This window comes from Dipodomys spectabilis, unplaced genomic scaffold (assembly GCF_019054845.1).
Source record: "Dipodomys spectabilis isolate Male_0828 unplaced genomic scaffold, ASM1905484v1 ptg000051l, whole genome shotgun sequence".
Taxonomy (NCBI): domain Eukaryota; kingdom Metazoa; phylum Chordata; class Mammalia; order Rodentia; family Heteromyidae; genus Dipodomys; species Dipodomys spectabilis.
The window spans coordinates 20,587,976-20,615,822 of NW_024870728.1; the positions used below are offsets into that span (position 1 = coordinate 20,587,976).

Here is a 27,847-nt window from a genome sequence, read left to right on the forward strand (position 1 = left end):
TATTAAATATTCACTTCACTTTGTGATCTGTAATGGGATTATATATTGTGATTTCCAGTCATAGAACAGGTATAGGTTAGAAAATAGTTTCCTATTTCCAGGGAGGAACAGAATAGGCTAAAAACATAGAAATGTAACCTGGAACTTTCATATTTCAGGAAATTAACTAAATGATCTCTGCTTCTCTGTTCTTGATCCATTTGATCAGCCCTTAAGACTTTTCCAGAACAGATTCTCTTTCATGTTGAGGTATCCATTCATTCTTGATTCAACTAGTAAGGATTGAGCATACTGTACTTGGAGTTGGCCACAGACCTTGCCTTCATAAACATCATGGTCTGCTTGGGAGAAAGACAAATGACTAGGTCCTTATCAAATGGCATGCATTGAAGGAAGCATTACAATGGAGAAAATCAGGGTATTATGAGAGAGTCTACAAAGACATTCATAATGGACTTGGGAGGTCAAAGAAGTGATCCCTTAGATTAGATGAAGCTTGGACTTGAAAGCAGAATCAGATTAGCCACTTTGTGGTGTGTGTGTGTGTGTGTGTGTGTGTGTGTGTGTGTGTGTGTGTGTGTGAGTGAGTGTGTGTGTGTGTGTGTGTGTGTGTGAGTGAGTGTGTGTGTGTGTGTGTGTGTGTGTGCGTGTGCGTGCACACACGCGAGCACTAGTTCTGGGTTTGGGGCTTGAATTCAGGGCCTGAGCACAATCCTTGAGATTTTTTTTTATTTTTAAAAATTTTTTTTTGGTTCACGGCTAGTGTGCTGTATTACAGGAACCAGAGATTCACTTCTGGATTTATTTGGTGGTTAACTGGAGATAAGAGTTTCATGGACTTTTCTTCATGGACTGGCTTCAAAACAATCCTTAGATCTTAGTCTCCTGAGTAGTTAGGATTACAAGTGGAAGATGCTAGCACCCAGCTAGAATTAGCCACTTTTTAAGCTTAAGGATGAGATGATGCTGGTAAAGGGGATAAAGATGATGGTGGTAGAAGGACATGTTCCAGGCAGAGGATATTAGATAGTTCAGAAACAGGGAGAATTCTCATTTTTGTAAATTCTTTATGTCTGGAGACAGAGTGGGATCATGTGGTCAGGCTGGAGAGGGAGATTCAAGAGGTATCCCAGGAAGTTAGGTGGCCATGAGCTCTTCCAAGGTAGTAGTAAAGAATGTATGTTTTATCCAGAAGTCAGTGGGGTTTTAGTTTTAGAACAAATGTCTATTTGGGTTGCAGTTTGATAAATGGATCTGAAGAGGATCAGACTGATGAAAGTGGTAAAGTGTGGGCCTGGGCATGATCAGATTGCTTCTGGGGGTAGAGTGAATGGATGGCGAAGTAGGTTCTGAAAATAATAGAGGGGCAGTTTCCACAGAAACTTAAAAAGGAGGAAAAATGTATATATAATAACTGTAGCAGAGCTTGGGAGGCAAAACAGGTTTTATATATGGTCAAAAGAGCTATTCCTTCCTTTTAAGTCATGTAGTGCTTGCACTGAATTCTTCCATTCCAAGACCACGACCTCCAGAAGGTCCTTGAACAGCATAGAAATGAACCTTTGAGTAAATTAAAACCTTATCCCAGAGCTTTCTAAACTGATCACTGTCATCACTGTCTCAACCATTTTGTTGGCTTAAAATAGGAGGAGATTTGCTGGGGACTGGTGGCTCATGCCTGTAATCCTAGGCTGAGATCTGAGGATCACAGTTCAAAGCCAGCCTGGGCAGGAAAATCTGTTAGACTCTTATCTCCAATAAAAAGCACTAGGAAACCAGAAGTGGGGCTGTGGCTCAAGTGGTAGAGCACTTGCCTTGAGCTGAAGAGCACAGAGACAGAGCCCAAGCCTAGAGTTCAAGCCCTACAACCAACAACAACAACAAAAAAGGAGGAGATCAAAAAGCATGTGTAGGTACCAAACAGATACCCATGGGCATCCCACACCCCACTTTAGAGTTCACAGAGCACCACATTGTGTTATTTGACTTGCACTCCAAAAGTGCAAGTGAAAGTCAGGCAGATAGTGATATTGCCTTACAGTGCAGACAAAGTAACTGAAATTTAGGTTCCAGTGACTTGTCTACATCCACACTCCTGGTAGTGGTACATAGGCCATTAAGACACAAGTCTTCTCTCTGTACAGTATGTTCTCAAATAAAATAAAATAAAATTTAAAAAAAAAAAAAAAAAAAAAAAGACACAAGTCTTCTAATTTCAGATCTTGTGGTCTGGTAGTAGTTGTCTTTCCCTAAAGGCTGTATATGTCATCTGTATTTTCATTGTAGTATGGTAGTATGAATGCTTAACATATCATCCTGTAGCAGGTTAACTTTAGTTACTTTTTTTGAACTTCATGTATTAATATGTGTTCCCCCCAATAAGGCAAGATAGATGGAGGCAGTTTGTTTGATCTGCCTTGATGGTTAAAATACCTTTGAATTATCTCTTTGTTTGATTTGTCTTAATCGTTAAATAGTTAAAATGTTTGACTTATCTATAGTAACATCCAACTTGAAAATATTTCTTTTAATTCTTTTGACAGAAGCATTTGCACATTCTTTTAAGCAAACACTTTTTACAAGTGTTTCTATTTACTGGCTAAATGAAAAATGATGTAGTAGGGAAGCATTAGTAAAATGCCTGTGCAATGAGAATAATGTAAATATTTACACAAGCATTTATTGGACCTAAATGAAGTTTCAGTTATTGTACCCTTGCAAGCATTCCAAGTAATGTGTCCAAGGTCACAAAAAAAATTGAGGTCAGCTATTTAATTCAAGAAAAACGCTTTACTTAATTTGTTCAGGTACATCTCAACTCCTATTCCCTTAGTGGTGCAGTGACAGAGAACAATTATAGAAGTGTGTGTGTATGTGTGTGTTAGGTATCAACTATTTTCATGTGTGTAAGTACAATATCAACTCTGTGGATCATGGGATTAATGAACAGAAAAGTTTAAAAATAAAGTTGCTGTTGTCTGACAAATTTGGAGCATGGTGTGTAGAAAGTGTTAGCATATTATCTATCTCAGGATAATCAATTTGCTTTGAATTGACATATGGAATTGCATGTGCCTTTATGTCTCCCCTCATTGGCCATATTAGACAAGTTACCTCATCTCTTCATATCTCAACTTTTTTGGTCTGTAAAGTGATACTGATAACTCTGTAATAGAGTTGTTGTTGGTGGGGGAATTTAACAATATAATATAGGTAAAGAGTTTATATAATGTCTGCCCTTTAGCAACTACTAAATAAATATTACCTATTCTTTATTCTTGGTTTGGCTTAGGAGTTATAAGATCAATCTTAATTTTGTTTTTAACTATATTAAGTACTTCATTCTATCTTTCACTTGGATCCATTGATATTGAAGGAGGACTCTGAGTTTAGTACAGAGGTAGTTAGTGGCCCCTCATCATGGATAGCTGTTTGAGTGCTGACTATCATAAACCTACCATGCGAATGTCAGAGCAAATCAATCAAAGAACTGAAAATCAAACAGAACCCTAGATTTCAAGTCTAAATGAGCACACATCACAGATTATTTTTAAAAATTTATTTCACTTTAGTGTTAGTGGTTTATAACAAAGGAAATTTAAGCCCAGATTTGGAGGATGAAAATATATGGCCTGCTATTCTTAACTTTCAGAGGTTTTAAACTTTTTGCTATTATGTAAGATGCCAGAGATTTTTTTTTTCTGGCCTTCATGTGGTACACAGTTTAATTACAAAGACTGGTTCTTATCTGCCTTATCTTCCATTTATCTTTGAGGTCAAAGACAATGTTTTGTCTGTTTTTGTTTGCCTTTCTGGCTTCTGGACTAAATTGGTCAGAGACTGATAAGTAACCAAAGTCATTGCCACAGATCCAGTCAGAAAGGGAAAGGAGTTATGACTGCAGCCTATTGCAAGTGATAGGTCTGAAGTGATTCTGATAAAAGCATGGGTTTGCAAGTTCTTTAAGCCAGAGGTGAGTCACCACCATGCGTAGCCCTGATCATTGGTCTAGTACTCATTGGATTTAATGAAGTCTGACCCTCACTTTCTGATTCAAGTATGACAGAGAAAGAAGAAAAAAAAATTACTTCTGATTACGTCACTCTGGGTGCCCATTGGAACCAGTTTTGTGGTTGTTGCTCCTGTATAAGCTGATGGTTGTTTTGAAGATTTGAAATTCTAAGTATTCTCCCTTCTGCCATCAGTTGCAAGGACATTGGGAGTAACAATGACTAGGAAGTGTGTTATTCATTTCTCATGACACGCTGGTCACCCAGTAAAGGCTCAAAGAATCAGTCCTTGAGCAACTAGTGAAAGCCTTTGCAGCCCTGCCTTGGAACCAGCCCACCCTTGTTGGAATTTTCCAGCTGCAGTAGGTTGAGAGCTGCAGTCCAAAATCAGTATCCTTTCCACATCAATATGATTGTTTCTTTTTTTTTTAGTATTTTTTTTATTGTAAAGATACTGTACAGAGAGCTTACTATTACATGAGTAAGATAATTAGTGCATTTCCTATCAAGCATTGTTACCTCCTTCATACATTTCTTTTCTTTGTGCATATATATCATTGTCATTTAATTGGGTTCCGTTACTTAGCACCCTTGTCTCTTGATTAGTAGTAAGTCCTTATTTGTGGTCTCATATCACCTTTTGTATACTTATGTTAAAGCATTTCTGTTTGCATTTGTTTTGTTTTTTTTTTTGTGGGTCGTGGGGCTTGAACTCTGGGCCTGGGCGCTGTCCCTCAGCTCTTCAGCTCAAGGCGAGCACTCTACCACTTGAGCTACAGCGCCACTTCCGGTTTTCTGGTGTTTTATTGGAGATAGGAGTCTCACGGTCTCTCCTGTCCGGGCTGGCTTTGAACTGCGATCCTCAGATCTCAGCCTCCTGAGTAGCTAGGATTACAGGCGTGAGCCACCAGCGCCCGGCTTTTGTTTTGTTTTTTAATACATGTTTTATGTCTGTTTCCCATCACCTATTTAATACTTTAAAGAAGGACCTAAGTTTTGTAACCCTGCCATTTAAAGTAGTAGTTTGAGTATTGCAAATACTTTGTCAATATTTGTTGAGTACAAATCATTGTGTAGTTAGGAATCGGTTGGCTTTAATAGAAATAATATTGTGCTGATTTTGCAAAGAACTTTTCTATGCATTATCTACATTTGTGCTTCTGCACACTTTTGGGCAGATAAGAACACAAACTCACAGGATTTCTGTTTTATAGAGAAGGAAAGCCCAAAGGTTCTTAGTTTGCCTGACTTTCTGAATATCATTCAGTTTAGAAGCAGTGCCGGGCATGAGCCCTTTCCGGATTTGTGTTCTTCCTGTGGCTACATCTTTGTCTTAACAGCACAAACTCCACACTCAGTCTGAGTGGCTCATGGCTTGGATTCAACCTACTTACTTTTTGTGTATTGTTTTCCTAACATCAGGGCGCCTGTGAGATTTAAGGTGATTTAAAAGGTAATTGAACTTGGGTGGCCCATTGGACTCAGTAATTAGACAGGGATTTCAGGAACTTCTTTTACTTCCCCCTGGGACCTTCACCTGACAATGGATGAGTCATTTTGGTGTCTCTTTCATCATCTTCAAAATAGTCCTATTACTTTACTCACATCTTTCTTTTGAGATTACTACAAATATTTATTAAAAAGCCCACCAAACACTTTGTAAAACATACTGTAAACCATGCATGTGAAAAATTATCAGTAAAGCCAAGTGATTTTCTCATTGGTGAACTCAATTTGAGAAGTTATATGAGAAAAGCAAAGGAAACAACACCTTGCATTGGTTTGGGAAACATAGCTCCCATTTTTTTCTGGTTAAAGTAGAAGAATCAGACTTTTATATGAATTGATCTGAAGCTACTTCCCTTGCTCCTTTGGGGTACCTTGCCTATCTGCATCTCAGTGGTGGTCCTGTTGGTATGTTCTTGTTGCTGTCTTTTACTAGTCAGCCCATGCCAATTAACTTGTCTGTGGCTAAGCTACATATATCTAGCCACTCATTTCCTGTTGGCAGTTAAAGACTGACTTCTAGATGGAAGTTTTCACCTTCACCAGTCTAAGGATGAAGACAATGCTTACTGTTTTTTGTAGTGTGTGTGTGTGTGTGTGTATGTGTGTGTGTGTGTGTGTGTGTGTGTGTGTGTGTGTGTGTGTACACACACTGGTCTTGGGGCTTGAACTCAGTGCCTGGCTGATGTCCCTGACCTTTTTTTTTACTCAAGGCTAACACTCTAAAACTTGAGCCACAGTTCCATTTTTGGATATTTGGTGGTTAATTGGAGATAAGAGTCTCATAGACTTCCCTACCTGGGCTGGCTTTGAACTGTTATCCTCAGATCTCAGCCTCCTAAGTAGCTAGGATTACAGGCTTGAGCCACCAGTGCCCCATCTTTTTTTAAAAATGTTTTTAGTTATCATTCTCTGTCATGGAGGCAAAGAGAGATGGAAAATTATCAAATCTGTGTTTTTAGAGACTTGTAATAATTGAAATTTGTGTTCTTTGACCTTGTTTCTAAGAGCAGGACATTATTGGAACTCTGGTGGTTTTATAAAAATTGGCTTCCCATCTAGAAGCACTGACTTGGCTATCTAGTGTTGGACATAGGTGGTAGGTAATAACATTGTGGCCTTCTGTATCCATCTGAGATTTGAAGTGCCATACTTATATTTAGCTTCATTTCTGGGAAAACATCTTAGAGCATCAAATGTCTCAAAGATTTTTCAGGTGGAAGATAATAAATACAGAACTGTTCTGAAAAATGCTTTAGATTGAGGTGTTTCAAAGGGAACAGTTCATTACTCTGTTTAGAAAGAGTTGTAAATCCAAGAGCTTGAGACCAGCCAAGTTGCTGATATTGCAGAGGTCACAAAATAATTTCTAAGTTCTGTGTAAATGCTTTTGTTTTTACAAAAGGTCTGAGTGAGAGAGATGCTACTTGACATTTACTGTGTTTAAAAAGGTAAGCTTTCTTTATTAAGAAAAAGTTTAAAAACTTGAATCAACATGTTTTAGAACGCAGGTCACATTTTACTGAACTAAAGTTTTTAATTCAAGAGGTGACATCCATCAAGCTTCATTGTATTTGTATATTTACTTTGTTGAATGATAACTCTTGTACTAATAAAGATAAAATAAAAAGAATTCAAATATACTACTAGACAACTAGAGTGATTTATGTACATGCAAATGTCAGTGCTTTGAAAATATGGTCTTTATTCAGTTCCTTATTTCATAGGTAGTTAGTGAGTACTATTGTGTTTTAGCCACAGTTTTAGGCCCAGTGAGAGTTATGAAAATAGGTTAGGGCAAAATGACTACTCTAAAGTAGCTGAAAGACCAGTGTAGGTATGTGACCTCAGTCGAGTTCCTTGATATTGTTAAGCCTCAGTTTCCTCATTTGTCAAATGAGAATAGCACCCATGTCACACATCTAAAGCCCCTTGAGCTCTTGCCACTGCTTCACTGGGTGCACTTTCATGATCTTGCACTTGAGGCATATCTGTACACCACATATGTTACTCTACCATCCTGACAAAGCATCATAAAAATCATAGCTTCATTAAAATCATAGAGGGTTTATAAAGTCCAGTTTCTTCGCTGATTAAATTTTTTTAAATTTTAAAGCAGACAGATTAAGTTTATTTGAAAGTGAAATATACAGAGAAAGAAGCTAGAAAATGGAGTCCTTGTAAAAGGAGGAGATGGGATGCCATCTGTGGGTCCCTTGCATCCTCCCTCTTGGGATGTGCTCCTGGTCTGGTTCCCCAGCCTTAGAGTGTGAGCATGTAAGTTTATGATTGGATCCCTAGGGAGCCTGGGGAACACACACTTGGTCCCTGGCCATGAAGGGACTGGAGTCCTCAGGTCAGATGAATAAGTACTTGCTACATCACCGCCCCCTCCCCTCTCCTGCCCCCCTCTCCCTCTCCAGTTAGAGCTGGTCCTTGCCTCCATCTTTATCTCCAACTATCTTGATGGGAGGCCTAACTTCCCTTCTGCTCACGATCCACTTGCCCTTCCTATGGATTCAGTGATGTAAATCAGAAAATTCTCAGCCAGCCACAGCCTTAACCAGAGTAAAGAAATGTGGGAACCATGAATACTGACAATCCTTGGTTCCCATTTTTGAAAATGGATTGAAAGAGGCAGTTATCTTAGTTGTCTTTGGCATTACATTTTTCTTTCCAGTCTGGCTGTTTCTAAAAGTATGTGGTCTTAGATTCTTTCAGCATTCATTAAATTCTCACAACAGGTAAGTCAGCACTTTTGTCGTCCTGCTTAGCACATCTATCTCTGTTGGCCAGCCTCGTATGATTACTCATATCTGCTTTCACTTCTGTGTGGGACCTGCTGTAGTCAGCCTGTTAATTAGCTTTGCCTAATAGGCACAGAAACAGCTGGTTTCCATGTTAGTAAATAGCAATATACCATTCTCACACCTTGATACAGGCATTGGATTCTTTGGGCTAGTGCTGTTATCACCAAATAGACAAAAGGATCTCAGTTTCTCTACCTATATTAAGGAGACATACCTCCTCTTACAGAAAGGACATCTATGGAAATATAAGATACAGTATCTGTAGGTCACTAAGTGTGGTAGAGAAGTAGTGTATTCTAAGTACTTAGTTGCTGACTTTGCCTTTGTTGGGTGGCCAGTCTTTCCAGGGAGGTTGAGTGGGTGAGGTCCAGTGGAGTGCTCCATAATTACATAGCAATTTACATTTTTAAAGGCATGTTGGTACAGCTACCTAAAATGATCCACATGCAAAGCAATTTGGTATTAGCAGCTTTATTGGCTACAGGTAGCTGAGTAAGGCATCCAGAGGTTAAATGATTTGCCAGAGGCCACCCAACAAGTGTGTGGTTGAGCCAGATTTAGAACACGGATCTAATTAGCTACTGATTTCCAACTTTGTGCTGAGCTACACCGCACTGCACCCACACACTGAAGTTTGCTTTGTCAGAGGAAAGAACACTTTGTATTTTGACCTGTGAGCATTTGTTATTATTTCTTATTATAGTATATTATTAGTTAATTAAAAGCTAAATGAGGAAGTGGTGCTGTAGCTCAAGTGGTGGAGCGCTCGGCTTGAGCTGAAGAACTGAGGGACAGCGCCCAGGCCCAGAGTTCAAGCCCCATGACTGACAAAAAAAAAAAAAAAAGCTAAATGAGGCCAGCTGATAAGAGATACTCAGTTACTGAGACTGAACTATTTGAGGCATTAGGGGCCAGGGAAAAGATGAAATTTCAGAAGGACTAAGGTTGGAAGATGGAGCCCAGAAGTAGGAAAACAGATTTTTTTTTTAGGAGGGTAAGTAAGGCACAGTGACTGTTGTCAGGTAGCTCAGAGCTTAGAGTGTGATCTCAAGATGGGCTGATTGTTTTCATCCAACGGAGCAAACCCAGGGTGCTCTAAGCAAATACTGCCTGAGCAAGTAGGAAAGGTTCCATGGCTTGGACAAGCTTGGAGGAGTAGAAAAGTGCTACAGTAGTGGAGAAGTGGGAAGGTCATGAAGGACGATGAATGTCACACAAAGGAAGAATAAAACCTTTATTCAACAGGAATCTGTTTAGTGCCTCTGTGTGTACACATGTGTACACGTGCATGCACACGTGTGTGTACATGCGCACTATTGGATATTTTAGTAGCATAATGAGCACAAATTCCTGGACTCATAGAGCTTATATTTTAGCAGGAAGAGAGAAGCATTACAGATTTGAAAAGTAAGAAAATTAAGTGGTATGTTTGAAGTTAGTAAATGCTTAAGAGAAAGGTACCTCAAGCTATGTGATCCTGTTTAACATGTAAGTTGTGTTATAGTATTCACCGGGATATAATGATGAGAATGGCACTTCTCTCAAGTGATCTTTCTTTCCAAAACATAGCTTGCATGAGGGCCATCTATGAAATACCTGACCTGTGTTCCTCAGAACTGTCCAGATCATCCAAATGAAGTCTGAGAAACTATCATAGACATGAAGATGCTAGACAGACATGACAACTAAATATGGTATCCTGGATAGGATTTTGGAGCAGAAGGAAAGGTATTAGGAAATTGTGAGAAAACCTCAGTAAAGTATGTCATTTAATTAATAATATATCAGTATTGGTTCATTTATTATTGCCAATGTGCCATGCTCATGTAGAATGTTACAGAAAGGTAAACGGGTGTGGAGTTTATTCTGCAGATCTAAAACTGTTCTAAAATGAAAAGTTTATTTGAAAAAAGAAGCAGAGTAAGAGATCAAGAGTTCAAGGCAAAAATGTGTGCTATTATTTTAATAATGTGACCACACTAAGCCTTACTAGAAGGTGACATGAACAGTCATTATTTTAAGAGAGAGTTGGAGTCTAGTGAACAGATCAGAGATTTTGCTAGGGCATTCTTTTCACAACTGCTCTCAAAGACTTCTCTGTGTGAGCAAAAGCTGTTGCCCTTATTTCCCTTGCTCCTTGGAAGTTCTAATACAAAGGGGGAATGGCGTGTATCCTTGACAATAGGACTTCTGCATAGATATTACCGTCTCCCTGTGTGTGGCAGCTATGGAAGAGCTGTAAATCATGAGCAGACGTGTGTACTGTACGACACGATGAAAGTGTGTCATTATTGTCCTGTTTATTTTCTTTCAGGAAATCAAGGATTGGCATGGCATTGCTGTGACAAGCTCTACCTGGGGATCTCACTGAAGAATAAGCTAGCTCAGAGGAACACTGATCTCCCCTTACCTCTGTTCGCCAGCAAATATTTTCAGTGACCAGGAAAACAACCATCACTCTTGGCCTGATCTAAACAGCTGAGTGAAGGTTCCTTCCAGGCGTTTCCTTCCAGGCAGTTCCATAGCTCTATGGTGGAAACACCCATTTTTGTTGGGTGAAAGTTCATGAAGCCCTTTTCTGGACCAGCTTAGGTGGCTTCTTCCTCTTGGAACCTGCGACATGGAAGCTCTGGAAGTCGATGATATCAGCCCAGCCTTGGAGGTTACTGAGGATTTTTTTAGTACTTTCGATAGTAAGCTAGAAAAGGCTGTGCAGCAGGCAGAGATCTGTGGAATTCAGGAAGTCCCTGAACTGGTGGGACATGAGGTATTCAATAACCTAACAGATAATGGTGCTGTGAGAAATGCTGCCTCCCTGGGCAATCGAAGCATGATTTGGGACCACTGCAAAAGCAGACTCTTAGAAACCAAAGCGCAGAATGTCTTCCCTGCCAAAGAACAGTTTATGGTCCAGAGAGGAACAGCCCCAGATAATCTTTCCTGGATGGAACAAAAAGAAGCATCAACTTTTAATTTTTTCAATATCTGTCAGCGCCGGAGGGACAGACCTCGTTCTGTGAATGACTTATTGGATGAGACCTCAACTTTCAAGCCAGGACATGCTAGATCCAGGTCAGATGTTACCCATGTGGACTGGCGCCTTGTCCTCAGCTCCATGCCTCTGCAACAGCAGCAGCAGCAGCAGCAGCAGCAGCAGCAGCAGCACTCATCTCTTCAGGGCTCTCATTTCACCAGGCCATCTTTTCTGTTGCCCTCCCCAAGTAAGGTAGAAGATGCTCAAGGAAATACAGGTATGTTTTTGTATGTTATTTCTATCAGATAATTATTGATTTCTCTTTTGTCTGACACCTACCTCAGGAGAATGTTACTTTCCAGTATCCCCATCTGGATAGAACGGCATGATATTTGTAAATAATGTATTTTCCAGTATTTTATAATATTTTACTTTGATAATTTACCTTGCTCCAACTCACCCATTTTATTATCTTCTTAAAAGATGTTTAAAGAAAAGATAGTTGGTTAATTCTCTCTCTCTAATCATGTATGTTAGAATGTTCTTGTATTTATAGTAGTATTTTCCTCTGAACATTGTGTGATACTGCTTATTCATATCAGTAGATGTTTACTGGATCATAGTAAAGGTTGGCTGAGGGATTTAAAAACACACTCAGTCCCCCATAACTTCTCATCTACTGTGGGGATCAGACACTAATGAAGATTCAGGAAATTAACTCAGTAATTGAAACTGGTTAATTGAAATGTTTGTGATGGATTTTGTTTTACTATGTATACAAGTGAGTGGTGGTAGGCCGGGCTGGTCAGGAAGAGCTTGCAAGAGCTGTCCTTGAAAGATACTAAAATTTAGAAAAGGTCAGTGAAGAAGACAGTCAGGATTATGGTATAACAGGTGAGGAGAAGGGGCTGAGGGGGTAGCTCAAAGATAGAGATCTTGCCTGTTATGTGCAGGGTCCTGGGTTCAATCTTTAACACTACAAAAAAAATGGTAGAGGAAGGGCAGTGAGGAGATGGACGTGCGGAGGAAAATAAGCAATTTTTGTGCGTGGCAAAGAATCTCATGGCAAATAGTGTTTGTAAAAGAGTGGAGATGATGGTTAATGACCTCAGGTATAGGACCTGAATGTCATCTTACCTTGCATTTTTTATATATATTTATGCACATGGATGTGTAAAACTCATGTAGTCACATATGGATTTCTCTTTTGTGACACATGACAAACCATCTTTCATTTGCTTAGCATTTTCCTTCAATATAACAACATTTTATATAGGCTATCAATTTTTTTTATTATTGATGATTCTTTATTACCCTGCTCAATTCTAAATTTAGATGGCTTCTCCTTAATTAAATAGTATTTTTTAAATTTTTATACTTTAATGCTGTTTTTAGAATTACTTCCATCTCTCTATATTGTTTGGGCGTCTGTTGATATATTTAACTTTTTTTTTTTTTTTTTGTCAGTCGTGGGGCTTGAACTCAAGGCCTGAGTGCTGTCCCTGAGCTTTTTCACTCAAGGCTGGAGCTCTACCATTTTGAGCCACAGCTCCACTTCCAGTTTTCTGGTGACTAATTGGAGGTAAGAGTCTCTTGGCCTTTTCTGCCTGGGCTGGCTTTCCTCAGATCTCAGCCTCCTGAGTAGCTAGGATTACAGTGATGAGCCAGTAATGCCTGGTTTATATTTAAGATTTTAATAAATTAGTTTGTAAGCATGGCTGAGGCAAGGATATGGTTTATTAAGGAAATGCAGTGTTTTTACCAGTGAGGTGCCATAGTTTATACACAGTGCAAATTCATCCATTCAGAATTCTTTTTCTTACCAGACAAATCAAAATGGCATTTCTTGACTTATCCTCTAGATGCTCACCAGTCTTCCAAGTATGGGCCTTGAACATCTAGAGCAAAAGGAAGAGAGTATGCTAAAGCAAGGAGGTGGTCACTGAGTAGATATTATAGGATAGACAAAGTGCTGTGAATCCTGTACCTGGATTAGTGATATCTTTGATTTTGAGCGATTGGACTGATTAGTAAATAACTTTAGTAGGTTTTTTGCTTTCTTAGAATTCACATAGAATTTTGTCACTAACCCACCATAACCATTCTAATTCCTTAGCACAACCCAAGTGAAGAGGATGTCATACTTCCGACTTTACTTTTTCACCTTGTTCAGATTGAACTAAGCCTTCCTTAGGTATTCTAAGTCCTGAACTTCTCTCTTGAGTATTTGACAAACTGTGATGATTAATCTTTAACCCTCAATTTTTAAACAGTTTGAATATTAATTTGCATTGAAATATCAGCAGTAAGTGGCACTTTTGAAAGTTAACCTGTAACAATGGCATTTTCAAGTTGGTCATCTATGAGGTATACATTCTAACAGGAATTGGTAAAAGTAAGATTAATTTTCTAACATCTTTTCTTTCTGGAAAGCTCTGGTGAGCAGGCAAGGTAAGTCATGCTTTGTTACCTGGTGAAAGGCAGGGGCTAACAATTGCCATTTGTTATTGGGTGGAGAGTGGAGAAGCATTCTAGATTTTTGACTGATCATGTACTCTGATGACTAATAATTATAAACATTTGAAAAGAGGCACGTCAATGTCCAGGTGTGTGTTAGTCCAATCATATTTCCAAGTAGTTTGCTTTAAAACCTTCAAAATAGCCAAGCTTGGTGGCTCACTCCTCACTCAGCAGGCTAAGATCTGAGGAGTGCAGTTAAATGCTGGGGCAAGAAAGTCCATGAGACTCTTACCTCTAATTAACCACCAAAAGTCAGAAGTAGTGTTGTGGCTCAAATGGTAGAGTACTGATCTTGAGTAAAAATGTTCAAGGACAGTGCCCAGGCCAGGTCCTCAAGCCCCAGTTAAACACCCTCCTCCCCCCCACAACACATACACACATCTTTAAAATTAGTCTCATTGTTTCTCCTGAGAAATATACCAGAAGCAGGGGAAGGCAGTGTAGTATCTGGACCCACAGTGGGAATGAGGATCTGACAGATTAGCAGCCAGGTCAGAGCTGAAGATTCACATATTGAACTCTTTAGTGAATGTCTCTGTTGGAGTATTCCTCTGATATCTCAAATTCAGTGCCCCCATATGATCTCTAATCTTCTCATCTTTCCTGCCCACTGTTCTAAGGGTTAACAGGAGTTAACTTGTCTTTAGCAAGGCAACTTTATTTCCTCAGAAGAAATAAAATTTAGTTAAAAGTTTCTTTTGAGGAGGTCAACTTGGATTTGTGTCTAGCCCTGTCATTCTTTTATTTGTTGGCTTTATTTCTGTATAATCATATATTGTCCAGTTGATACTCACTTTTTGTCCTAGCTCCTTTTCAGAACTCTCTGTTAATGAAGATTTACTGCAAGTGGCTCCTCTCTTTGCCTGACACTTCCTCTTCTATCCTGTACCATCTCTTCCCATAGCAACAAGTTCTCCCACAGCAGCAAGTCCAAAGGTCTTCATTAGGCAGTATCTTTGCATCTGTTGCTTCAACTGGCTTGGAATAACCAACTCTTTTTGGGTTTGTTTTTTTTTTGGCATAAAATGTGGAATAATAATAGTACTCACCTCAAGTTCTCAAGTTCTTAGGAGCATTATATATGCTGTTGGGTGGGAGCTAATTAGTGTAGTCAAATTGATAATGAAAGATCATAACCAAAACATAGGTATGATTGAAATTATTTAACACTGAAAGATTCTGTGTTCTTTGTAACTCTACTTCTGGATGGACTGCAGTGGCAATTTTTAAGTAAAAATTTTTAAAGGAAATATTTTATATCAGCAGTAGAGCTGTGAAATTCAACGAACTGCCAGAATCTCACTTTTCCTTCCCTGACTATGTTCACATTGTCATCTGCTTAACAAGGGCAGTGGTCAGCTGGGCTTTTATTTCCCTGAGTTTTACTCTGGTGACCTGATACCATTCTTATGCATGCATTTTCTTGTTCTAATTACTTTAGGAGAAGGTCTCAGGCTGTGATTTTCTTTAAGGCTAAAAAAAATGGCAGTATAGTTTCATTATCCTGGGTTTTATGTTACTCTGTATTGGTTCCTTCCCTCTCTCCTCCCCCCTCCTCCCAATCTTTCACAACCACAACCAAATCAGAGACTTACACTACAAGGACTGCTTTTTCAATTATGGTGTTTCTCAAAAGCCCTGGAGCCAGCAGAGGTGGGGATATTCCTATGGGCTTAGAATAAGTGAGGTCACCAGGACATCGTCTCTTCCTGAATTGATGATTCACCTTTCAGTAAGATCAGTAAGTACAAAGATATTGCTAGAATAGGTCATAGCAAGTTGATTTTATATGCTCATATAGTTTCCAAAATTGTTTGCATTATTAAATGTGGACCTATGGCAGCCATTTGGAAAGCGAATGTGCTTCATTGGCTGCCCACATTCTGATTCCCCCTAAGGAAATTGAAAATCAAGTGTCTGATTTTTTTCGTGTGTGTATGTGTGTGTAGTTGTTCTCTTAATGTATTTTATTTTGTTTTTGGTTAGTAAAACTATGGTTGTGAATTTTGAAAACTGCTGGATTTATCTTCTGAAAACACAAAACTTTTTGTATTGCTTTGTTCTTATAAATGAACCATGGTTCCCCATCACTTAAAATTCTACTGTAAAGTTTATAAAGCCTTCATGTAGCTTTCTAGCCTTAGTGCCCAGACTTTCTTCCATCCCAATCTTTTTGCCAACTTTGATTTTGCCATGTGTTCTATAGGGTCTGAGCTTTGCTCATGCTTCGATCCCCTTTCAGTTTCCATAAATGCACTTCAATCTTTAAAAAATCAGATCAAATGTAAAGTCTCTCTGAAACTTTGCCAGTTTTTTTTTCTCAATATCTATTTTCTTTTACTTTGTTTCCCAAACACATTTTTTTTTTTTTTTTGAGTGCCAGTCCTGGGGATTGAACTCAGGGCCTGGTTACTGTCCCTGAGCCTTTTTTCTTTTTTCTCAATTTAACATTCTATCACTTGAGCTACAGCTCTACTTCTAGTTTTTTGGTGGCTAATTAAAGATAAGAATATCAGAAACTTTCCTGCCTGAGCTGGCTTTGAACTGTGATCCTCAGATCTCAGTCTCTTGTGTAGCTAGGATTACAAGTGTGAGCCACTGTTGCCAGGTCCTAAACACATTTAATCTGTTGTCATTATAATTCATATCCAACTCACACTGTAGACTGGAAGCCCTTTGAAGTTGTAAACCATATTGTAGAAGCTGTACTGTACCATGTGTGAGCATATAGAAGGTTGAATTCTGAATTTTGTGCTTGATCTCAGGGCCTCACACTCTCTAGCTCAAGGCGATATTCTACCACTTGAGTCATATCTCCATCTCCAACTTTTTTTTACTGCTTAATTGGAGATAAGAGTTTCACAGATTTGTCTGCCTTGACTAGGTTTGAACTTTGATCCTCAGATCTCAGTCTCCTGAAGTAGCTAGGGTTATAGGTGTTGAGCAACTGGTACCCAGCTCATTTAATGAAATTTAACCTTTTATCCAGCCCTGCATTAAGAAGTTTTCATTTGCTAGGCACTGGTGGCTCATGCCTATAATCCCTAGCTACTCAGGAGGCTGAGATCTGAGAATTGTGGGCCAACCTGGGCAAGGAAAGTCCCATGAAACTCTTATTTCCAATTAACTACAGGAAGTGGAGCTGTGGCTCAAAGTGGTAGAGTGCTAGCCTTGATCAAAAGAGCTGAGGAACAGCACCCAGACCCTGAGTTCAAGTTCTATGACTGACTAACAAAAAAAAAGTTTTCATTCATTGTCTTATTTAATAGTCACAGTAAGTTTAACATGACAGGTGATATTGTCCTGACCCTACAAACGAGGAAACTGAGACATAGAGCTAACCCCCTCCATTCAGCTAGTATGTGATGGTACTCTGATTCCAGCTAAGCCCAGTTCCAGAGATGCCATGTAACTTGCATTTCAAACTCAATCAAGGATATTTAGGATTTATTCCCTACACCACAAATAAAACAGATTGAACTTGACTGAAAGTCCTGAGATTTACTAATCTCAACTCTTGATTCTACCCATTTTGTATCATGACCTTGATCAAATAATTTTGTTTCCTGAAACCTCTTTCCAAATCTGTTAAATTTGGAGTGGCACAGACAGGCCCTCTTATTTTTTTCATGTACCTAACAAATAATTAAACATAGGCTACATCTATGGAACACTTACATGGAGGGAGACATCTTTCTTATAAGTACTGCACGCTAACCGATTGCGCGACTGGAGCTCCGGGAGACATCATTCTAAGGCCATTCTTTCTTTTTTTTTGTTCCAGGTCATGAGACTTGAAGTCAGGGTCTGAGCACTGTCCTTAAGCTTTTTGCTCAGAGCTAGCACTTTACCACTTTGAGCCATGGCTCCACTTCCAGTTTTCTGAGGGCTAATTGGAGATGAGTCTCATGAATTTTCCTGCCCAATCTGACTTTGACCTGACCTGTGAGCCTCAGTTCTTGGCCTCTTGAGTAGCTAGGATTACAGGCATGAGCCACCAGTGCCGGCCTCTAAAAGCCATTTTTATGTACGTTTTTTATTATAAAAATGCTCTACAGAGGGGTTACAGTTACATGAGCAAGGTAATGAGTACATTTCCTAGTGAGCATTGTTGCTGCCTCCTTTATTTTCCCCCTACTACCCCTTCCCTCCTACCTCCTCAACTACCCCCCTCCCCCCCTTCCAGGCCGAAGTTGTAAAGTTTGTTTTCAGCATAGTGTTTTGTACATCTCATTGTTACTGTAGGACAACCTGTATCCTTATTTAACCATTTTATTTTTTCCCTTCCCCTCCCCAAATTAGAGAAGTGTATATACAAGATGCAGGGCACTGATATCAAATACAGTGAAAACAAGAGTTATATCGTGGGGGAGGAACTTACAAAGCAACAAAAAAAAAATCATATGGTATATTATAAATACATTAGAAACAATAGCAAGAAAGAAAAAAGATATTTGTGTCCTATCTTGGGGTTCATTTTGCTTAATATCTTATATGGTCATATGTATATAGGCTGCTTGTCCTAAACATGTACTAGTTATTGTAAATAAGGTAAACCATGGGACCTATGTTTCTTTGGGCCTGGCTTACTTCACTTAATATAATTTTTTCCAAGTCTTTCCATTTACTAACAAATGGGTCAATGTCATTCTTTCTGATGGAGGCATAGAATTCCATTATATGTATATATACCACATCTAAAAGCCATTCTTAAGATATATTCTTTCACACATTAGTACAATGAGGTAGGTGCTACTACTTAACCCCTCTTTATTTTTTATTAGTTTAATTTATTTTTGTTATTATCTTTAAGTAGTTGTACACAGGATTTACCATTTAACAAAGCAGCTTATGAATACACTATATCTTGATCAATGTCACCAACATTCTTACCAATCCCTCACCCACTGAGCCCTTCCCTCACTTGTCTTATTTTGTAGTATATACATTGGATTTTTATCTGCATTTTCCCCCTCTTCATTGGTCAGTCCTTTCCCCCTTGACTCTGAACTTTGATTTTACCTTTCTAAGGAATTATACTATTTGAGATCTCCCTTGAATCTACATTTGTATATACTTGCATACCACCCATGCATGAGTTTGTAAGCTAAATCTAGCTTCTGTAAGGGAAAATATGGATCCTTTGTCTCTCTCTGCATCTGACTTACTTCACTTACTATAATTTTTTCAAGTCTTTCCATTTTTTTTTTTTACAAATGATACAGTGTCATTCTTTCTGATGGATGGGTAAATTCCATTGTGTGCGCGTGCGCACACACACACACACATACACACACACACACAGCTCACATTTTTGATCCATTATTTAAAGAGAAGGAAGTAGAGAGTCAGGTTAGGCAATATGCCCAGGATCCTAGAGCTTGTGAAGATTTGAGATTTGAACCTAGGCTGATTGGCCCCAGCAACTGTGTGACCTGAACTACCATTTGTATGGTTCTTCTATAGGGAATTAGTTGGTGTAATATCGAAATATAGCAAAGTATAGTAAAAATAGAGAAGATTTCTGTAGTGTTCAGAGAAAGAAGTGGGAGAATTAGGGAATTGAGGGAAGTGAAGATGGTATGGTAAAATTCTTTAATGTATCCAGGATCTTTTAAAATAAACAAAGGATGGACTATCAGGATTAAAGATAGGGTAGAAAGTGAGCAATATGAATCTGTATTTGCCTGGATTAGCACTATGTATCTTGTTTAAAAAGGTTGGTTTAAATAAAGAATATAGGTGATGGTAGTGATCCAGAATTGTCATTAAATCAGGGAAGAGGAAGCAAGTTTTAATTATTGACTACGAAATCTTGAAAAGGAAAGAGTTTAGTAAACCTAGGAAGGTACAGTAAGGGATGAGGTGGAAGGTTTCATAATTGGGGGCACTCCTTAAGATGGAGTGAGAAAAATGCCTGTGGAATGAATGGAGGAATACAAGTTGGAGCTGATACATATTTCACCATGAAAAGTCTTAAAAGACTTAGGATGTTACTACTGTGGAAGAGAAAATTGATATCTGGAGTCAAAATAGTAAGGAGCTGTTTTAATACATCCTAAAACTAGTGGGCATATGTAATATGCATGTCTACCTTACCAACAACACAGTGCTGTTTTCTTTTCTTTTTTCGGTCCGGTCATGGGGCCTGAACTCTGAGCCTGAGCGCTGTCCCTCAGCTCTTCAGCTCAAGGCCAGTGCTCTACCACTTGAGCCACAGCGCCACTTCTGGCTTTTTTGTTTTTGCTTATGTGGTGCTGAGGAATCGAACCCAGGGCCTCATGCATGCAAGGCAAGTGCTCTACCACTGAGCCACCTTCCCAGCCCCACAGTGCTGTTTTCTATTGAGCACAGATGTGGTCTTAGTGCTTTCCTAACACAGAGTTCAAGGTAGTCAGTATCTGTTGATAAAAGTTTCCCTCTGTCTGCTTCAGACAATGCCAAGGGTCTGGAGCTTAAAATGGGGCCAAGTGTAAGCAATGAAGTCCAAGAGCCCCCTAGAATTGGAGTCAGTGATTAGTGTCTAAAATTCTCAAGATTGTAACTTAATGAATGTAATTTTCAGAGGAGTTTGTTGACAAGGAGCTGGGCAATTCTTAGGGAGCTTTGTGTCACTGAGGAAGTCTTAACTACATTTTCCTGTGTTTTAGGCTCCAGTGTAGTGTTGGTGACATTTGGGTCAGGAGGTGAGGCTGAACCAAATAGCACTGTAGCGTTGGACTCTAGAAGTTAGGAGATAAGCAGTTGAGTACTTGTAACTGGCATTGGCTTTAAGTGAAGAAAAGCCAATTTAAAGGGTTGTCTTGATGCTACCAAAAAGACATTGTGGTTTCCCATTTAATCTTGAACAAATCATTTTATTTCTGTGTAAAAAATCTCCTTTTGGAGTCATTACCACAACTAAATCATAATTAAGCACGTTAAGAGTTTCTATTACCTTTGTACTTTTAAAACAATGTGGACTTGGGCTGGGAAGGTGGCTCAGTGGTAGAGTGTTTGCCTTGCATGCCTGAGGCCCTGGGTTCGATTCCTCAGCACCACATAAGCAAAAAGAAAAAAGCTGGAAGTGGCGCTGTGGCTCAAGTGGTAGAGCGCTAGCCTTGAGCTGAAGAGCTGAGGGACAGAGCCCAGGCCCAGAGTTCAGGCCCCACGACCGGACCCCCCCCCCCCAAAAAAAAGTGAAGTTATACAATATTTTTTTTAAAAAACAAGCTGGGCGCTGGGCGCTCACCCCTGTAATCCTAGCTACTCAGGAGGCTGAGATCTGAGGATCGCGGTTCAAAGCCAGCCTGGGCAGGAGAGACCGTGAGACTCCTATCTCCAATAAATTACCAGAAAACCGGAAGTGGCTCTGTACCTCAAGTGGTAGAGCACTCGCCTTGAGCTGAAGAGCTGAGTGAGGGACAGCCGCCCAGGCCCAAAGTTCAAGCCCCACGACCGACACACACACACACAAAAAAGCAACAATGTGGACTTTACTGTGTAGCTTCCTGGAGCCTGTAAAGAGTTTTGGCCTGAAGAAGGCCATGGAAAGGCTACCAGAGACCCAGAAAGCTTAGCCTGGTAACAGTGTATGAAATGGTGAAGAGGGAGGAACACTAGACTTTGATGGAGATCACCCTGAGAATGGATTAGAGGCAACAAAAAAGAGGAACTCTGGTGGATTGGCAATACAGAAATGAGTCAGGTGCCAGTCAGGGAAAATGCCCTTTTTCCTCTTGGTCAGTAGCAATTACTGGCTTCACACTGCATGGGGGAGTGTAAGGATGAGGTGGACAGGGAAGAATAGGGGATCCTGGATGAATGAATCACATCCTCATACTAGCCAGATTGGAAGCCAGTGGGTAAGTGGAGACTTTGAGGCTGGTTTTTGTTGTTTTTTTTTGTAAGCGAGGAACTTCTCTCTCCTGGTTTTAGGATGAAATTAATAAGAATAATGATTTATTTTGGTCATACTTCCCTTTTTTTCCCTTTTTGGCTGGGGAGGCGGTGAAAACCTTACCAGTGTTCCTGTCTGAATTACTTACATTAGTTAACATTGAGATGATATTATTATCATTTTTTTCTTCTTTTTTGGACAGCATTGGTGAATCTGAGTGCTTTGAAAGAGCATCCCTGGGGTTAATTGCTATGGCCTGGGAAAACAACACTTTGAATTGTGGCAGTTTAATAAAAGTTAAGATTTAAAGAGCTTCTAAAGACATGTTAGTAGCAAAAAATAATAAGAAAAGTAAACCAGAATAGAAAGTCACAATTGCTAGAGACTAGAGAGGTAAGCTTTGCTACTGGTTTGGGGATTGATTAAAGTTGAACTTCTAATTTGTGGTAACGGCTAGAACAAGCTCTTAGGGAAGTAAGTAAGGAAATAATAAAATCAAGAGAGGTGGTTTTAATTTTACTCAGATTTGTAGCTCAGCAGCTAGATCACAGGAGGGAACAGGGACAGAGGGACCTATGGCTGTGCGTCTCATTATGAAGGAGGCTGAACTCTCACCAGCGCTGGTGAAAATGAGAGGGGCGAAGCGGGAGCGGTGTCTCTAACAGTACTGCCTTCCTTTCTCCATTGTCAGAAGAGAAACATAATCTGAGAAGGGGTATCCATTATCTCTTTTTACAAAGGGATTAGTGTGGGTTGCGAGAAATTAATGGCTTTTGAGTTGCCACAGAAATACTAATGAATTCAGGGCCAGCAATGTATAAGCAGGTGAAATAGGCCTTTCTCTGCCTCATTTCTCTCCTTTTGTCTTTTGGTGTGCTATTTTCAAATGGAGAATATTACTCATACCCTCTGTGATCGTGATCTGTGTTCTTAAGGGAATGATTCAATTAGTTTATGACCAGCTTCAATATGTGTCAGCAAAGAGATTGAGAAACATCCCAGAAATTAAAGTCTCTACCAGCCAGGATCCCTATTTGTGCTGATATAAGATGCCATTTTCATGTCTGATAAAAGTCTCAGGAAGTTGGGTATGGTGATGCACATGCCTGAAATCCAAGCACACAGGAGTACTGAGAGTTCCAACCAGGGTTACTTAGTGAGACTCTGTCTCTCAAAAAAAAAAAAAAAGAAAGAAAGAAAGAAAAAAAATTGCCGGGCATCAGTAGCTCATGCCTATAATCCTAGCTACTCAGGAGGCTGAGATCTGAGGATTGCAGTTCAAAGCCAGCCCAGGCAGGAAAGTCTGTGTGACTTTCATGTCCATTAAACCACCAGAAAACTGGAAGTGGCACTGTGGTTCAAGTGGTAGAACACTAGTCTACAGTGCCCAGGCCCAGAGTTCAAGCCCCATGACCAAAAGGTGGGGTTGGGAGGAGAAGGAGGGAAGAGAATGAGAATATCAGGAAGCAATAGTCCCCTTTTGTTAAAGTACTAAACTAGTATTGAGTGTAGCTTATCATGGATTAAAGATGACATGACTAGATAGACTTGTGAAGCCAAGAGGAAGAGAAAGAATTTTATCTACTCTGTGCATGGCATTGTGCTAAAATTTTATTTCTAATTTAACAAGTACTTATTAAATTCCTGCTGTGTACTAGGCATTGTACTTACATGTGATATAAACATGAAAAGAGAGCTTACCTATGCAGTAGGAAGATAGATCTTTACAAAATGTTCTGAATTTTATCTTACTTGCTTGGACTTTTAAATGAAGTATTGTAGTGTAGCCTGTGATAGAGGCAGAAGGTCATGGTGATACACAATCCTGACCCAGGTGACGTGTACAGTGAGATGGGGAGGAGCAGGAGAGTCTTGATTCCCTTTCTGCAGGGAACTTGGCTGAAGCAGGAGGAAGGAGCATCGTAAGTTAAGGGAAGATCATGAGCACATTCAGGCTCTGAGAGAAAGCTGCTATCTGAGACCTGCCAAGTTAGCTAGTGAGGGTAAGCCTAGAGATGGTTACTAGACAGAAGGCCCATGAACTGTCAATCATGACATTCCAGGAGCACATTTCATACTTTATCCCTCACTGCTCTTTTTGGCTTTACCAACCTGAGGAATGACACAAGAATCATCAGAAAATTATACCATTATGTCATGTGATAGAAGGAGCATTCTCTCTCATGTTTTGACACTTTACCTAGAAAGCAAGGAATCCTAGCAGTGTGACAGGACCTTAGATACATAGGGCATGGCTAGTCACTATTATTCCAGCATTTTGGTTTCTGCTCAGACTTCAGTGTTTCATACGGCCTTTGCACACTCCGTGCTTACTTTCACACTTGTTCAGCACCTTAGTTCAGTTTTTAGATGAGACTATTTCCTCCAGTTGCATCTTGCCATTAGGTATCATCCTGAGATTTTACTTTTGTTTAGTTTTACCAGAAAGATGTCAATCCCTGATCTCTTTGGTTTCAGGCACCTATCCTCTCCTAACAAATTAATAGCTTGCTTCGTTTTTTTTTTTTTTCTTTCTAGAACGTAAGCAGACATTCCCAAACATTTTGAAGAAGGGTTATCTGGAGATTAGAAAGGACCACGACAGTTACTGGCAAAGCTGTTACGCAGAACTCTCACCATACAACTTACACTTTTACAACCTCGACAGCAGCGGGAATCAGAACCTGTATGCCACATTCCAGCTTTCACACTTCCAGAACATATCTCTGTTGGGAAATCTTGAGGCCACAGTGGTGGATACTGTTCTGTATGACAACACACAGCTACAGATAAAGGCAGCATCGCCGTGGGAGGCTTTAGACTGGGGGCAGAAGCTTTGGGAAGTTGTACATGCCATTGTGCCTGGTTATATGGGACGACAGGATGAGCTGGCAAATTCACCAGCAGTTGGTCATGTTGATTGTACACAGAACCATTGTTTACAGAAGAAATCCAGTGGGTTGCTGCCCTCCTCCCCTGTCTTGGATAGCCCCAAACAGTACCAAAATATCCTCAAATCAGGCACACTCTATAGACTAACTGTCCAGAACAACTGGAAGGCATTTACATTTGTACTGAGCAAGGCCTATCTCATGGCTTTTCATCCTGGCAAGTTAGATGAAGACCCACTGCTAAGCTACAATGTGGATGTGTGCCTGGCTGTCCAGATAGACAATCTGGATGGCTGTGACTCTTGCTTTCAAGTCATTTTCCCCCAAGATGTCCTCCGCCTTCGAGCTGAGACCCGACAGAGGGCTCAGGAATGGATGGAGGCTCTGAAGACAGCCGCCAATGCAGCCAGGAATTCAGAGCAAAATCTGCAAGTCACACTGAGGAACAAACCCAAGGATACGACGGGTGGACATGAGCTCAGGAAGAACAAACGTCAGTCTGTGACCACCAGCTTCCTAAGCATCCTGACGACTTTGTCTTTGGAACGAGGACTCACTGCTCAGAGTTTCAAATGTGCAGGTATGTTCAGCCTGAAGAGCAATCCTGAACCTCATAATTGCAATTCATTATTAAAACACCCTCAATAAGGCAATCATAGATGAAAATGCATGTTTTAAAAAAGCATATTATTTGTAAAAAGCATTTTTATTTGAAGAAGGTATATGTATATATACATACATACATATATATATATATATATGCGCACCTATCTTAAGCCAGGCACTAGTGGCTCATGCATGTAATCCTAGCTACTCAGGAGGCTGAGATCTGAGGATGTGGTTTGATGCCAGCTCATGTGGAAAGTCTCATAAGACTCTTAACCTCCAATTAACCACCAGAAAACTGAAAGCTGTGGCTCAAAGTGGTAAAGTGCTAGCCTTGAGTAAAAGAGCTCAGGGACAGTGTCAGGCCTGAGTTCAAGCCCCACACTGACCAAAAAAAAAAAAATCTTATCAATCCTCATGCCATATAGGCAAAGTAAATAGAAGCAGTTGTGTATGATATCCCACTGAATCAAAATGACATGGACGAAGGCTTTCCAGATTAGCACTTGGGATTTCTGGGTCATCTGTGATTCCATTTCTTCTGCTTTAAAGGTTACTGTGAGTATGGATGTCAGAAATTAGCTCAGGAGTTAGCTCAAAGCTAACTCACCTTAGGCAAAGCAAATGTCCATAGTCAGTAACTGTCATTGATCATGACCTTGTCAAATCCTGTTAAGGTAGACTCCAGAAAGTCTGTCTTGACAGAAGATGTGTAGTTGGCTAAAAGCAGGGCAGATGATTATTCATCAGATGACTCCTGAGTCACAAGATTCTGTGTTTGCCTCATCCAGGAGAAGCCCAGGGCTTCTGGTACTGCGGCATAAATGTGAGACACAAAGTGGAGCTCAAGGTCGACATGAATATTACAGCTTCCCTCCACACCTCCACCCTTCCTACCCAAAGAGGGAAAGCCAATCAAAATTGCTTTCCTCTCACTAACTGCCACAAATTGTAGAAATAAATATATTATCAAAGTAATCTGAAGTCTGACAAGGTTTTAATTCATGTAGATTATACTTAGGTATGTTAATTAAATCTGAACAAAAAGCCCCATGATTTTTAAAAAATTTTTGGTACTAATACTGGAGCTTGAACTTGAGCTCTTGCTTAGCTGTTTTGTTCAGTTTGTTGCTATACCACTTGAGTCATCATCCTTCCTCTTCTGGCTTTTGCTTGTTAGTTGAAGTAAGAGTCTCTCAGATACATTGGCCGGGGCTGGCTTAGAACTGCATTTCTCACATTTCAGCATCTTAAGTAGCTAGGATTATAGGTATGAGCCACCGTTCTTGGCTTCAAATTTTAAATTTTGTTCTTCTGCATTGAAAAAAAGCTAGATGTGATGACAAAATGAAAATCCATGGTGTAAGTCTAAGTTTGTTGTGATCATGGTCTTTTTGGTTGAAAACTAATCTCCTGAGAGGGTGAGAGTGATCAAGTGGGTCATCTTTGGTTTGTCTAGAGGGTTCCAGTGACTATGGGGTAGAGGGATGGGGGAGGTGCAAAACCGAGAGCCACTTAAGAAGCCATACTACATTATAAGTGTGTCTGACAAACCAGCATTCAACAGTAACTAAGAGCTTACTCTGGACAATCTTTAATTATGATATACTTTGTGGTATTATATTGCTGATTGGGTCAACAGATCTGAGGTGTTACTGGAGTAGAGCAGAATAGCTCAGCTTAGTCCTCAAGTCCTGAGTTATTTAAATTAAGATACTTCATAGAAAATAAGTGAAGAAGTCTTTGGTGCTACACAGCATTGTCACCTAGTTTGCCCCAGTCTCAGAAGTTCGCTGAAGAGTGTGCATTGCCCGTGTTCTGTACTACATTGAAGTGATCTTTCTTAACACTTGAAGGGAGAAGTGGCAGGTATAGCAAGCCCATGGCATCCAGTAATTGATGAAATGAAAATAGGAAAAAGTCAGAGGCAATAAGAGCTAGAGAGAAGAAAACTAAGGAAAAAAAGAAGAAGAAAGGATTAGATATTGGGCAGGAATAGAACGTTCTGGAAGCTGCTTTAGGTTCCGTGTGCTAGAATACCTCCTTTTGCTGTCTAAATTTGGAGCTCACTAAATGTGACTGATTGGAGGGAAACAGAAGGGAACCAGGAGATTACGGGTTTCAGATCTGAAATCCATTTGCTGTATTCAGTGTTTAATAGTTTTTGCTTGGAACACTACTGGGGCCCAGGGAAGTTTCTGAGTTGGGTGGAGAGATTACTAATTCGTGTAAGTGTAACATATTCCAAACAAAACCAAACTTATTTCATTTAACTATTCTCTCTTCCATCACAGAGTGCTATCTGTGTTCAGTTGTTACATACTACTTACTGGCTTGCTTTTCACATATGAAATACTGGTTTTCTGTCTCAGGTAGAAATACTTTTTTTCCTGTAGGGGGCAGAGTCTCAAAAGAAAAAGGCAAAAAACTTCTTAAAGCAAACCTCTGAATGTTTTTTAAATTACTCAAGAGACTGTTCATTATATCAGAAATTATTATAGCAGATGGAAAGTTAAAATTGATCTATTCTTCTCACAAACACTGTTAATTTAAACCAGCTGCCTACCTTTTGTACCTATATTGTCTTAACTTGGTATCCCCACAAAATACACAGTGAGGAAGCTGCTTGCAAAGCGTGTTTACCTCACAAA

General features: G+C 39.8%; 1 protein-coding gene across 2 annotated transcripts in view; it reads left to right on the plus strand.

The window, feature by feature from the left end:
* The window catches only part of Plekhm3 (pleckstrin homology domain containing M3), a 166,737-nt gene that overhangs the window by 6,810 nt on the left and 132,080 nt on the right, over positions 1-27,847 (plus strand). The window contains exons 2-4 of one of the 2 annotated variants that reach the window (XM_042679249.1): positions 6,922-6,967; positions 10,641-11,577; positions 24,238-25,170. In XM_042679249.1, coding sequence (XP_042535183.1) covers positions 10,947-11,577; positions 24,238-25,170 — 1,564 coding nt within the window. In that variant the 5' untranslated portion in view covers positions 6,922-6,967; positions 10,641-10,946. The remainder of the gene's footprint in view (positions 1-6,921; positions 6,968-10,640; positions 11,578-24,237; positions 25,171-27,847) is intronic. The other variant, XM_042679250.1, reaches the window with a different exon arrangement.